The sequence below is a fragment of the Malus sylvestris genome, chromosome 13 (genome assembly GCF_916048215.2).
Source record: "Malus sylvestris chromosome 13, drMalSylv7.2, whole genome shotgun sequence".
Lineage (NCBI taxonomy): Eukaryota > Viridiplantae > Streptophyta > Magnoliopsida > Rosales > Rosaceae > Malus > Malus sylvestris.
The window spans coordinates 11,606,981-11,620,679 of record NC_062272.1 but is presented as its reverse complement, the minus strand read 5'-3'; the positions used below and the strand labels follow the sequence as shown (position 1 = coordinate 11,620,679).

General features: G+C 36.7%; 2 protein-coding genes across 2 annotated transcripts; both read right to left on the bottom strand.

The window, feature by feature from the left end:
- Window positions 1-5,488: 5,488 nt before the first annotated feature.
- LOC126597442 (AMSH-like ubiquitin thioesterase 3) lies at window positions 5,489-9,668 on the bottom strand. Its single transcript, XM_050264239.1, has 14 exons — window positions 9,350-9,668; window positions 8,825-8,889; window positions 8,657-8,732; window positions 8,356-8,553; window positions 8,060-8,157; window positions 7,867-7,972; window positions 7,743-7,789; window positions 7,254-7,557; window positions 7,007-7,096; window positions 6,851-6,913; window positions 6,432-6,506; window positions 6,273-6,335; window positions 5,918-5,970; window positions 5,489-5,825 (listed from the first exon to the last, which is right to left on the bottom strand). Exons 1-14 carry the CDS (start codon window positions 9,446-9,448, stop codon window positions 5,651-5,653), a joined length of 1,512 nt encoding a protein of 503 aa, XP_050120196.1. The 5' UTR covers window positions 9,449-9,668; the 3' UTR covers window positions 5,489-5,650.
- A 1,816-nt stretch (window positions 9,669-11,484) lies between these two features.
- LOC126597033 (uncharacterized) lies at window positions 11,485-12,977 on the bottom strand. Its single transcript, XM_050263787.1, has 4 exons — window positions 12,719-12,977; window positions 12,497-12,615; window positions 11,955-12,180; window positions 11,485-11,834 (listed from the first exon to the last, which is right to left on the bottom strand). Exons 1-4 carry the CDS (start codon window positions 12,792-12,794, stop codon window positions 11,716-11,718), a joined length of 540 nt encoding a protein of 179 aa, XP_050119744.1. The 5' UTR covers window positions 12,795-12,977; the 3' UTR covers window positions 11,485-11,715.
- Between the last annotated feature and the right edge of the window lie 722 nt (window positions 12,978-13,699).

Genomic DNA, 13,699 nt, shown 5'->3' with positions numbered 1-13,699 from the left:
GCAAACAAGCTATACTAGAGCAAGAATATCTCATATCATTAGGGTTAAAAGCAAGAGTATCCCATATCATGCTTTTTCCCTGTCTTTTCTTTTGGCCTTGTTTTTACCTGCAAGACAAGGAGAAAGAGAGCAATCAGTCAGCACTTGGAATCAAGCTTCCAGCCAGGAACTGACTGCCTGGAACCCCTTACCTGATTACTTACCTGGCATTGCTCTCGAGTACTCATCTTCAACATCTTATGTTTCCAGGGAAGATTCCGCATCTGCTTGAGGAACAGATAGGGCAAGTGCGAAGGATACAAGGAAGCATGTGGAGACAAGCGTAACAGCACACGTGCCGATACATTCATTACTCTGTCAAAAGCAAAAGTATCCCATATCAGCAGGGTGGAACGTACTCTAGATTTGATGGACTTGTTTTGACCCTCAAATTCTTCAGTCGGCCTTATACTCTGGAGGAAACCAGAAAACCCTCCAGCTCAGTTCAAGAATAAGCCTGTGGAAAGTTACTTCTTCAAAAGCAAAAGTATCTCATATCATCTCTTCTCATTTTTCTTCTCTTTATCCTTCATGCTGCTGCAAGATGGGGAGAAGGTGAACAATCAGTCGGAGCTCTGATTGCTTACCTTGTCTGTCACCTCTTTCAGCAGACCCCCTAGCTCGGCGACTTGGGGGACTCCTACTACATGGTTTGTATCGCGCTTGACCAAGCCTGAAACTACAAGTAAGCTTCAAGTGAAATTGATACATTACCTTGTGCATCTCCACCAGTTAAAGATACCACCCCTGGATGGAGGAAGAGTACTTCCAGAGAAGATGCCACATCTACCTATGAGACAGATAAGGCAAGTCAAGACGACACCACACTCCGATACTTAGAAGTTTCGTGATTACGAGATCATTCTCCCACAATATTTCCTAATGTCATTTGTACTAAATCATTCACTTGTACTCACTAAATGAGAGCTTGAACCTATGTACTTGTGTAAACCCTTCACAATTAATGAGAACTCTTCTATTCCGTGGACGTAGCCAATCTGGGTGAACCACGTACATCTTGTGTTTGCTTTCCTATCTCTATCCATTTATATACTTATCCACACTAATGACTGGAGCAATCTAGCGAAGATCACAAAAAGCGATCGTTTTCGCTACCTAGGATCTATCTTGCAAGAGAACGGAGAATTAGATGGAGATCTCAACCATAGAATACGAGCTGGATGGAAAGAGTGCATCCGACGTGTTGTGTGACCGTCGTAGGCCACTGAAGCTCAAGGGAAAATTTTATAGGACGGCAATAAGGCTAGCGATGTTGTATGGCACAGAATGTTGGGTGGTGAAGCATCAACACGTACACAAAATGGGTGTAGCGGAGATGAGGATGCTTCGTGGGATGTGTGGGCACACGAGAAAGGATAAGATTGGGAATGAGGATATCCGAGGTAAAGTAGGAGTAGCCGAAATTGTAGGAAAGATGAGAGAAAATCGGCTCCGGTGATTTTGAACATGTGCAAAGAAGGCCGACTGACGCTCCGGTTCGAAGATGTGACTACGGGACAGAGGTTCAGGGCCGAAGGGGTAGAGGAAGACCTAGGACAACTTTGGAAGAGACTCTAAGAAAAGACTTAGAGTACTTGGATCTAACGGAGGACATGACACAAAACTGAGCGCAATGGCGTTCTAGGATTCATATAGCCGACCCCACTTAGTGGGAAAAGGCTTTGTTGTTGTTGTTGTTGTTGTTGTTTCTCTTCAATTAAAACTCATATTTCTCTTCTTTTAATTTACTTTCTCTTCATATCAAATCCAGAAAAATCCCAATTTTTTTTTTCAATTTGCAAATGCTCAGATCGTCGGATCTACAAATCGACGACAAACTTGCAAACGCATCCTCCTGGCAAAGCGCTTGGCGGCCTCGAGGAAAATGCGACGATCAGTGGCGCGAGATCTGGAGATGCAGCCTGCAGGTAGGGCCTGTGCGAGAGCTGGTGCTACCGAATCGGTTGATTGTAGGCCGAGAAAGAGGAAAAGCTTAATTGTAACGGTTGGGGATCTGTGGAAGATGAAGAGGAAGACGACTGAGGAAATCAAAGCATCAGCACGGTGATGAAGCGAAGCGATGGTCTTAGCAATCCCATCCTTTTTGTCCGGCCTCGCTAAGCCCAACTAGCGAAGAGTTTAGTCGGAACGAGTCCGAGCTAGTCCCATTAAACTTAGTCCTGGCTTGCACCAAACATGGCTTAATAATCTTAGCTAAGCTAGTCCAGTCCAGTGAGTCTAGTGAGTGCAAAAAAACATGCCCTAATATTATCGTGTATATGATTCTCTTTAAGCAGAACTGCTTGCATTCTGGAGAACCACCACGAAGGCAAAATACAAAGTGATAAACTTTGTAAGTACAACGCGGTCCACCACCCATATCACTAGGGCCAGCCCTGAGAATTTGGGGTCCTAGGTGAGCTCTCGAAGTGGGGTCCTAAAGTTCTCTGATCTTCAGTTCTTTGTATATTGATTTGTATAAAAAATAATTCGCTAAACACAAAAAATTCTATTTTCACATCAAATATCATTAAAAATTAATATCAAAAGAATATACATATACAAACATTACTACAACATTACACGGCTCACGTTTTTAGACGCAAATGTACTAAATGTTTGCAGTCAAGAGTCTAAGATTAAGAGTGAAGAACAATAAAACTTGATGATCAAGAGAGTAAAGAACAATAAAACTTGATTGACGACTATAATAAATTCAACAACGCCAATTGTTTCTCTGGTGTTTTTTTTTTCTAAAATCAACATCACACTAACGAATTGAATATTAAAATATTCAATAAAAAGTTATTGAAAAGAAAAATATAAATTCAAAGTTTTGATTACCTTAAAATACAATCTTTAAGACCAAGTGATAGTTGGTTTAAACATTTAATAGAAATTGAGAGAATGGAAAGTTGGTTTAAACATTCGATATAAATGAAGATAATGAAAAGTTGAAAGAAAAAAAATTGCAAATGGACTTGAGTTTTATAACTTTATATGCATTTGGACAGAAGGATTGGGAGTCAATTTGAAAAACAAGAAAAATCTAGTGACTGAAAGGCAGCTCTGTATTTCGAACTCAACACCCCAAAGAAAAATGAAACCGAACATTTCCATTCCACTAACAAATGAATTATGATGTTTCTTACTTTTTTTTGTATTTATATGTTAATTACATGATATAAAAAAAATTTGGACACCTACTTGGGCTACTCTCAAGGCCGGCCCTGCATATCACTCATATTGTTCAAATTTAACCATTTATTATTAGGTGTTGAGTTTATCACAAAAGGTTTCAGTGATATTAAGAGTTTCATATATTAATTGTATATTACTTTATCATATGACTAATGTAAGATCATATTCTCCAACACAAAGAAAAGACCATGTCATCTAATGATGTTTCAATCGTCGACAAAGAAACCTTATTATGAGTCTCCTCCAATAAATATCAAGCTTTTTCCTCATACTCCCTTAACAAGCGCACGAACCACCACACACAAAAAACAAAAAAACACACAAATCCTTAACACAGCGAGAGAGCGACACAACCACGAAAGCTCTCTTCAGTAGAGTTAAAGAGAAACCACAACCAATGGATGATGGTTAGAAGATGGAAGAAGCAGATTGAGGAAGAGACCAAGAGGGATTAGCCGCCAATCTCAAGGTTGGCGACAAACAATATTTTCTCTCTAGTGGTTAGGATTGCAACTCTAATGACATGTTTACTTACTTAAAACTAAGAAAGTCATGAACCTCAGAAGGGAAAGAATGAATGTGTATCTGAATGACTAGCCTTCTCTAGTTAATTTCAAGGATTAGGTTACGGAATTTAATGTGAATCCACATTTGTTTTTCTTCTTGGTATTCAGCCTAAAGTCATAGAATTTTTTATATTAACACTAAGGAAATCAGAATTTCGTGCCATTAAAAGTCAACGAAGAGAAAATTATGAAAAGTAGTGTTGATCGACCTTATTTGAAGATAGACTTTTTTCAATTGAACTATGCAAAACATGAAATTATTTATTGAAAAACTGAACTTTTTTTTATGTTTTCATTTAAAGACATAAATGCTCTGGTTAGAAGATGCGATAATGGGACGGATGATCAGGGCAAAAAATGTAGAGGAAGACCTATGAAGATTTTGAAGAAACTATAAGAAACATTATGGAGTACTTGGAGCTAACGGAAAACTTGGAACAAAACCAAGTATAATGACGTTCTATGATTCATACAACCAACCTACTTTATGGGATAACGCTTGGTGGTGGTGGTGGTTGTTATTGTTGTTGTAATATGTTATAAAACACAAAGCAATCAAGAATATATAATATTCAAAGGGAATTGTTATTAGCACTCCAAAAATCTCATTCTACACTCTTCACAAGTGTATTTTTCTTTCTAATTATAGAAAGTTTGGAGTGTCAAATGAGATTTTTGGAGTGCTAATAACAATTCTCTATTCAAATACATATAACATATGTTTTCTAAACGAAAAAAAAATTCATGAATCAGAACAATTCCAATACTTATTCAATGTAGCATGTCATAATAATATTCCAATATCTCAGAAAAAACTTGTGATATTGTACAAGACATAAGTTATAGCGGGTATGATATCTATACATCTCTTTTTACTTTTCACACACTCTTTGTTAATTTCTGTTATTTGATATTCTTTAATTCAGTCAATCTGATAACCGAAAATTAAAAGGGTGTGTATAAAATATCCACACACCCCAATGTTTAGGGATATATATATATATGTACACCGCTTGAGACTTTAAACGGTGGGTTGTGACTGGGGGTATACCAAACGTTGGGTACTTGCCTAAAGAGTCGGGTCGGGAACCATACCTATTGGACAAAGATTAGCACCTTGGTCTGTAGCCTATAGGCGTGGCCCTCCTCAAATATGGCAGCTCTCCTTTTTCGTGCAAGTAAATAGAGGCGGTTTTCCATCGGGCAGGAGCGAAGTTAAATCTGGTATATATGAACGCACAAACAGGGAAAATAGAAGCAGGGATGCTTTCTTTTATGGCCGGTTTACGTAATTATAATCAAAACATGAGGAATTGGATTGAAGATGAATTGAATTGAGCATGATTGAGAATTGAATTCTTATTAAAGTTGTTTACTTAAATGTTCTGGAATCGAAATATAAACGAAACTGAATTCATATAAATTGTTTACAAGTGAATCGGAAAAGAAATCAATATGATTACTAAAATGCCCTTATTCTTTTTTGTTTTATCTTATCCCAATATTTATTTTTAATAACACTTTAATTAGAGGTTAAGATCAAGAGACATACTTTCAACAAATATTTTTACATTTTTTAGCCTATAGATGTCCATCTCCATTTGTATTTGTTTGCGCCGCCATCGCTGTCGGAGCTCACCGCGAGGTGAGAAAGATGAATTTACAAAATGAGTTGTGCTATATTTCCACTAAAATGAGTTGTGCCATATTTCCATCAAATTTCGAATTTAGAAGCCACTTGAATTTACAATATAGTTACTGATGACGAGATAATTACTGTTCTGTTTACATATTTACCAAAGTTTATCTCAATTTTCATGTTTAAGAGGTAAAAAGTCAAAATCTCACCGCAGATCGACAACATCAATCCTCAAATTGGAGTTTATAAACACATGAGAACAATGCTCATAAATCGGGGTTCCATCTGAGGACTCTTCATGCGGATGAAACCCACGCTGATCACAATTACGAATTGCTGACACACCACCTGGGTCGGAGAGATGAAATATGCCGTGTGGACTGCGATAACATGGGAAACAACCTAGCATGTTGATTATATTACATAATAAAATGATATATTATCAATTTCGTCGACGGTTAAACAAACCCACCTGGATGTATCTGTAGGAGCCATGACGATTGCAATTGCTTCTGGTAACATAATCTGAAACAAAAACAACCATAGCGACCCTGTTATATGAAGTGCAATGAAACCTTGGAGAACACGGACAAATAACCAAAGTGTATCTAATAATGTAACAAATCCTTCACAGTAGAGACTCTATTTCGACAAAAAGAACTAAAGCCGCGAGGAAATTTAGAAAGTACAGATTGAAGTCCAGAAAATAAATATTACCAAAGAGTGAGGACCGGTTTAGGGAAAGGGGACGCCTAGACTGTCGTGAGCCTATTATTCATAAAAAAAAAAAAAAAAAATACAGTAAAAGAAAGGTGATTGCTTTTTACCTGGTATGAATAATGAGTGTGCAGATCAACCGATGACATGAAACAGGTCTGTGATGGGTGTGTCTGGTGCATCACATGGATACGAAAGTCAAAATAATGAGTACATGTACAAGAGCAATAACTAATGCATTTTAAGCCACTGAAGCTATTGACACTTACATGAATCCACCCAAGTTGAAAAAGAGATAATCTGTCTTGAACCTCAAATATTTCTTCCTCATTCAATGTTTGGCACTGAACATAAAACAAAGGTAATGAATGCTGTTGATAGAAATAGACAAACGCACTATTAAGAAGACACATATAAAATTGGGAGATCACAGTCAAGATACTCAACACACTGAGTTTACATAAAAATGCTTCTTTGATTCTAAATGATAAGTTATCCATAAGTGGGATGAGTTTCTCCGATCTCGAGCAAAATTGGTCATCTAATTTATTTGGTATGTGGTTTGCAGCTCCTCGTGTAGAAAAAAAAAATGATAATTTAACCATCTAATGATCCCAAGAAGAAAAATTTGGTATGACAACCAGATTATGGAAAGGCAAACCACAAGTTGACATGTGATGTATCCTACCGAATCAGAGGTTGATTCTTGCTTTGGGACTATTAGCGTGGTGATATGGAAAACCTTGTTTTTCTGCAGCCACAAAAGAAAAAATGAAACAATGAGAACCCAAAGGAATCAAATTATGTTAGTTTTCTCACAACGAAAAGACCATTATATTCTTACCAATGCACCAGCAAGAATACCACAGGTCTCCAAGTTTTTATCTGTATTCGCCCTAGCCAATCTCAAGAAATCGTCCATCAATTTTACTGGCTGCAAAACAAATTAAATGCCACCAGCATCACATTAAAAAATAATACGGAGCCTTCACCATTAGAAGCAAGAAAAATAATTTCTCAAGGATTGTAATTTGGCAAGAGAAAGATCAGGCGTTTCCATTTATAAGAAGGATTGGGAATAGGAAGCTTACAACGTGTAAATGTTGATATGAACTAGAACTTGGCATCCCATCCAGAGACGGTTTTGCAGGTCCTGGCCTTGGATCTGCCACTTTTGATGGAGGAATTGGAGTATATTCCTGCTGCACTCGAGCAAGTACAGGAGGAGGAGAAGGCTGATGGATGACCAACTCAAAAGGATCTTCCCTTGCTTCATTAATCAATGAAGGACTTGATTCCTGAGAAGGACGTGGCCATGCACCGTCATCCAAGGAGAGCACCGACTCCATTGTAGATTTAATTCCTCCTGGATCACCATCTTGTACCTGATTCAGGCTATAACCATGAATGACATGAAATTCACTATGTTAGAAGCAACTAAAATTAGTAGGAAATTTCTTCAAAGTTAATCAAGCAAGCTTTGATAATATACTTAGAAGGAAGCAAAACATGGAAATAAATATGCGGAAAAGAATCACAGTTACAAGGTTTAGGCAAGAAGTATTGCATGAAAAACTCACTCTGAAATATTATTAGCGATTAAGTCAGTACTGCTTGGATATTGAACCTGCATGGTGAATAGCTTAATCGAGTTCTGCTAGCTCAGGAATAAAAATACTTTTGAAACCGCACTTAACAATTTACCTTAACCTTTGCACTAGGTCCTAGCCACTGGCCCTGAAGACCATTTGGACCCAAAAATGAGTGTCTAGACAAAGTTTCTTTATTCGGTAGAGGTAGATTAAAAGATCTGCAAATTCAAGAAATTGTTGTCATAGTTCAGATTATCGCCTATGGATATCAGTATACTATACACAGCTAGAAGAAATACACTCACAGCTTCTGGAACTGCCTGTCAATTTGTGTAGTATTTGTTGAAATCTGTGAATAATCGTTTTTATACTTCCACGACGACTGAGATGTCAAGTTACCAGGCTGCACATGAAAATAGGGAAGTAATTTAGTATATAATCCATAGTCTTCCAACAAACTTCAGATAAACTAAAAATACTCCATGCAGGCACAACAAGGTTATGACAAATCTTATAAGTGCTTTACAACCCAATGAAGTCAATGGCTAGATAATGAGAACCAACAGAACTAATCCCATAATATCGATGAAGCATTCAGTACCTGCTTAGCGCTTAGGCTCAATGATTTATTGTTCACGGGAGGCCATTCTAAAGATGACGTTGCCAAACCATTTGAAGTGCCTTCTAGGCTTTCATGTTGAGGTAGTTGAGCAACTGCATGAGCCTCGTTAAGTTTGCTCACTAGGCGCTGGGCTTCCGCCTTTAAAGATTCAAGTTCATCTAGTACATCTAAAAGTTTCTGCAATGATGAAACGACAGCCAAATCAGAAGAGGTTGAAGCACATTGAACGTGCAAAGAAGTAGTAAATTAAAAACTATCTAAAAGAACTTGCATATTTTACCTTCCTGTATAGAGTTTTCTCTCTTGGAGAATACGTCTGGTAATCTCGATGACATGGTATAGTTTCAGACACCAAACTGTAAAATTTTAACAATAAGGTTACAAATCTCAATTATTCTATATACTATCAATCCCACAAAATGGTATCATAATAACGCTTTCTACGTACCTTGAGAATCGTATAAGTATGACGTACAAATCTAGGATGTTTTTCTCCTCCCGGTAAATATTAGCCTGAGCATTTGAAGAGTACATTTAAAAAACAAAAACAAAAAACTGACAATTTTAAACACACAATGCAGGATACTCATCAAAATACTAGATTAATACATAGCATTGCCATATTATGTCATAAATTCCTAATTAGTTAGGATTAAACAATTATTTTCTAATCACAAAACTTACTGTTTCCAAATTTCATACAGAACTCAGCTTCAATGTGAAAATTAAAATTCAAACTCAATTTTTATGGTGATTGGAGAGCCTTGGCGCTGATAAAAAAAATTATAAATTATAAATTATAAAAAAAAAACCCTTAAACAGCTAATTTCAATTAAAAGTACAAAATTTGGCTCCCTAATGAAGTTTTATGTAGGTAATTAGCATTCATCAATCAAATTTAAACCCTAACTACTCTAGAACTGAATACAACGAAAGAAAAATGGAACCAAAGAGAGGAAAATCAAAAGGGAACCTGTTTGAGGAGATTATCGGCGATTCGGAAGTAAAATCGGAGAGGATAGCGATTATCGACCTCGACTCGCCGGGCCATAGAATTGATGCTGATCTTCATCTTCTCCGGCGACGAATGCCAGTTGGTCTCGCGGTATCGCGCGCAGTGCTTCAGGGAGAGAAAGGGAGGATCAATGTTCTCAACTTCCGAGCGTGTGAGCCAAGCCAAAACTCGGTCGTTTTGGGTGGAGAATGGTCTTTTAATTTTTTTTATGTCGACATGGTGAGGTTACAGAGGTACGGAATGGCTTTGGCTAGGTGCAGTGCTGGACCGACCTGTCTTCGGGGAGAAATTTGTAACCTACAAAGAATTATACCCTCGTTTATGATAATTTTTGTGTTCGACAATCATATCAGGTAGATTGTTTGACCGACTCATAAAATAATGCATTTAGGTAGCGCTTGATCTCATGTTTGTACTGTTGTACTTTTATACGTAAGCGGAAGTGATTCTAATAAAAATATTAAACATCAACGTTGTAGGTAAAAATGAAGATTCAAACGGGCGAAGGAGGGCAAGATATTTTACTAAACAAACAAAGTTTACAAATGAGTGTTTAACTCTCACAATTCAAATCCCATAAATTACAAATCATAAACCAAATGAGCAGAGAATCCAAAGCAAACAGAGAGATCTCCCAAATTGTTCTCTAACTCTCAAACTCACAAATTAACTCTCACCAATGTCAAATGAAGGAGCTATGAATTTGTCACACACTCATCACTCCAAACGGTGACCTCCGTTCCAAAACCAAAAGAGAGTAAAATCTTTAAACCAATGGTGATGACACACAAAATAAACCAAACCCTAAGGTCCTGTATATAATGCATAGAACTTAAGTTACAATGAGAATCTTAATCCTAATTGAAAGGAAATCCAAGTCCTAATAGGCAAGGAAATCAAATTCTTATTCTCATCAAATGAGTAAATTATCGAAACTTCTTCACCAAACAAAGAATCCAACCAAGAGATCTAAAACCCAGCCCATATAGGACCAAAAAAAACTAAAAAGGAAATGTGAGAGGATTTCTCTTCCCGTCTCTGATCGATCGACCGCCACCTCCGATCGATCGCCCTAATGTCAGAACCCTTCAAATGCTTCTTCTATGCTTTTGTCCGACCGATCATCACTTCCAAATTTCTATCCAACACTTTAGCTTGACCCGTAAATCACAACATGTACAACCCCCGCAAGGGTCACACTTCTTTGTAAGTAATTAGGTAGTCCACCTTATTCGGCTATTGGACACAATAACTTTATGATCCTCACATTTGTAGTGTTATTGATTCGCTTATTTTGTAACATGATACAAAATATGAGACGGATTTTTCTCTTTTGTTGGTACAAGAAATACTAGCAGATGGTGATTTAAACACATGACTTTCAGACTTCAGTGTAAAGGTAAACATTTTTAACCATTTAAGCTACAAATCTCTTGCTCGAAACAAAAAAAAAAGTGCTACTATGCCTAAAAAAGACACGAGTATAATAGGTGGGCAAATATAACAAGATAAAAAATGGGCAATTAGCTGGAATGATCAATTTTTAAGATTTGGTTGAAAAAATGATCAGTTTTTAAATGTCATCATTATATCATAAATGTATGCTCATTATGTCATCATTGTGTCATCAATGTATGATCAAATATGACATGGTTACTAAAACTGAAATTTACATAGACTCATTATAATATTTACTGTCCCGCATCAAACTGCATATACTTCCCATATGTGAGCTAAGGAAACTTTAACGAAAAGCTCCCGGTACTGTTCATTTTAACGAAAAACCACATTTTTATACTAAAAAGTCAATTTTAATATTATTCACTTTACTATTTATTTTGCCATTATCGTTACAACTTAAAGTTAAGCGAAACTACTTTATATGCGGAACTATTGTCATGCTTGTATGGTGTGCACTGTGTCGTCTTTGTACTTGGTCATCGTTTTTCAAACTGGAGCCTTCAAATCAAAGTTTAATCTTATAGTCGTTCGCCCTTCTTTTGTCTCTGGCCAAACGATAAAAGAACTAGGGATAGAAACAACACATAATCTCAAATACATGAATAAACGTTCTTAATCATTTTAGCTATAAGTGTCTTAAAATCTTATATTCATTCTGAAAAACACTTTTACAGCAGTAATTATATATTTATTATCTTCCGATTTTGTTTTACTACTACAGTTTGAATGACACCGACCCCACTTAGTGGAAAAAGGTTTTGTTGTCGTTGTTACTGTAGTATGAATGTTACCACTATATATTATACTTTTGCATATATACATGGCTATGGGAATTAATTTTATGGCATCATACATATTAGAATTTAGAACAGTAATCCATTCCCCACAATCATCAGCACAATCCCAATCAGAATCTGGTTTGCAGCCTTGTACGCATTGCTTCCTTCAGCTCTGATGATGTGTTCAGCCACGTCGAATTTACCTGGAAAAAATGCAATTTAATGACAGATTATACAAGTAACAACTGACATTTACTTAACCAAAACAAAATATAATCTCTTCACACTACCATGACTAGGTACAAATTAAATCAAAGGGTTACCTCTTTCTTTGCCGTGGCCACATCCGGCATGAATCGTGTCTCGAATGTCTTGAATCGTGGCCTTGTTGTAAAACAGGAAATTGGTCATGATGTTATCAATACAATCGAGCACAAGCTGTGTCTCCGTCATGCAAGGACCATTGCAGTATTCATCAGTTTTTTCTGCAGGCACCTTCAGATCTCCACTCTCATTCAATCTGTAAGACTCTTCACAGCTGCTGTATACCTGAAATTTTCTCCAAACCATTACATATATTTCCATTACAATTGTGTTTACATCCACAAATGAATATTTTATTCCTAATGAAGTTATTTTCCTAATGTCTCACATGTACGTAAACATTCAGAAATGAACATCCTATGAAGTAACGGCGTGCATGAGTATTGTCAAAAGTGGATCTATAACGTGTTTGTATATTTTGTGAGCAACAATGGTACCTAACACATTATGGATAGAATATTGACAGAACGTTAGCTCCATAGACGGACTAATCAAATTTGAATATGGTATGTGCTTTCAACTGAATGATGGTGTGACTTACATATTTGTCATTGAAACACAGCAAGGCTTTGGCAACAATTTGAGTTGGATCCTGGTGTTCAGTGCCAGTGCCCTTTTCTGGTTCATCACCTCTTTCAGGTGTATATTCATCTGCCATCCCTGCAAAAATTTACGCACCAAAAAAAGTTCCGCTTAATATTTTATTAGAAAATTAAGAATAAGAAGTAGGAACCAATATTAGGTTTCTATGTCACATATAGACCTGTTCTGCAGCAGAAAAGAGAAATGCAGATGAAAGCTGCAGCTAAAACTGAGAGTTGGGTCATCGTTAATGCCATGACAGAAGCTTGCAAACTACAGCAACTATCTCGGAAGAGAAATATAGCTACAGTTGGAGCTAAATCGAAATGTATACCGATGGAGCGTTACCGACCCCTAGCAATATAATGGGAGGTTCTAAATACTCAAATTTAACATATGAACAACCTGGCGTACCAATCTACTTTTCTTGACTGAATTAAACATAAACCACATTTCAGTCTCTGATTTGACTAAATTCTCTCATATACATGCATTGATAGTCACCTTGAACAAACATAAGAAAGTAACTTCTGTGGATGGGAAAATTTGGTAAAAGTAGAAGTTGGTGGATTTTAATTGGGAAAGAGGAAAACCGATTGATGGGGTTGCTCTCTAAAAGTGGTAAAGAATTTGGAGGAATGCCGAGGACTAGAAGAAAGAGAGCAGTTGGAGTGCAAGTCACCAACTTTCACTTGCTGAAACCTAAAAATTTGCATGTGCGTTGTACAATTGTATACCTTGCAAGTAAAGATGGTGTACAATTAGAAAGAAAATTGATCGAGTTTGAGTTTGGTTCATGGCCTAGGCAATACCACAAGATAGTGTGACATATGGCATGTTATTGGTGGCTAGGGCACAGTTTTTTCTCTTTCAAATGTGGAAAATTGAATGTGTTTTTGTTTGACTACATTTTCTCTTTTCTTTTGGCCCGAAGATATGAATTTCTTGTAACCAAAGAAAATTGCGCTTTAGAAAGGTAAATTATACTTTGCATCCATTTGATTTAGGACACAATTTGGTCCATATGCGATAAAAATTTATATAAAATAACATTAAGTTACAAATTGTAACACCATGTCTCTTCTACGTCTATCACATTATATAGTTTGAAATAAAAAGGTATGGTGTAACAATAATTTAACGGTTATTTTATATTCTTGTG

What these genes read in the sequence shown, in the direction of transcription:
- LOC126597442 (XM_050264239.1), bottom strand. Translation starts at nt 9,448, where the DNA reads ATGAAGATCAGCATCAATTCTATGGCCCGGCGAGTCGAGGTCGATAAT. An exon ending in ATACTTATACGATTCTCAAG is followed by an intron (nt 8,733 to 8,824) that starts GTACGTAGAAAG and finishes AAAATTTTACAG; the next exon opens with TTTGGTGTCTGAAACTATAC. An exon ending in CATATCAACATTTACACGTT is followed by an intron (nt 7,097 to 7,253) that starts GTAAGCTTCCTA and finishes TTTGTTTTGCAG; the next exon opens with CCAGTAAAATTGATGGACGA.
- LOC126597033 (XM_050263787.1), bottom strand. Translation starts at nt 12,794, where the DNA reads ATGGCATTAACGATGACCCAACTCTCAGTTTTAGCTGCAGCTTTCATC. An exon ending in TCTTTTCTGCTGCAGAACAG is followed by an intron (nt 12,616 to 12,718) that starts GTCTATATGTGA and finishes AAATTTTTGCAG; the next exon opens with GGATGGCAGATGAATATACA. An exon ending in TGTGTTTCAATGACAAATAT is followed by an intron (nt 12,181 to 12,496) that starts GTAAGTCACACC and finishes AGAAAATTTCAG; the next exon opens with GTATACAGCAGCTGTGAAGA.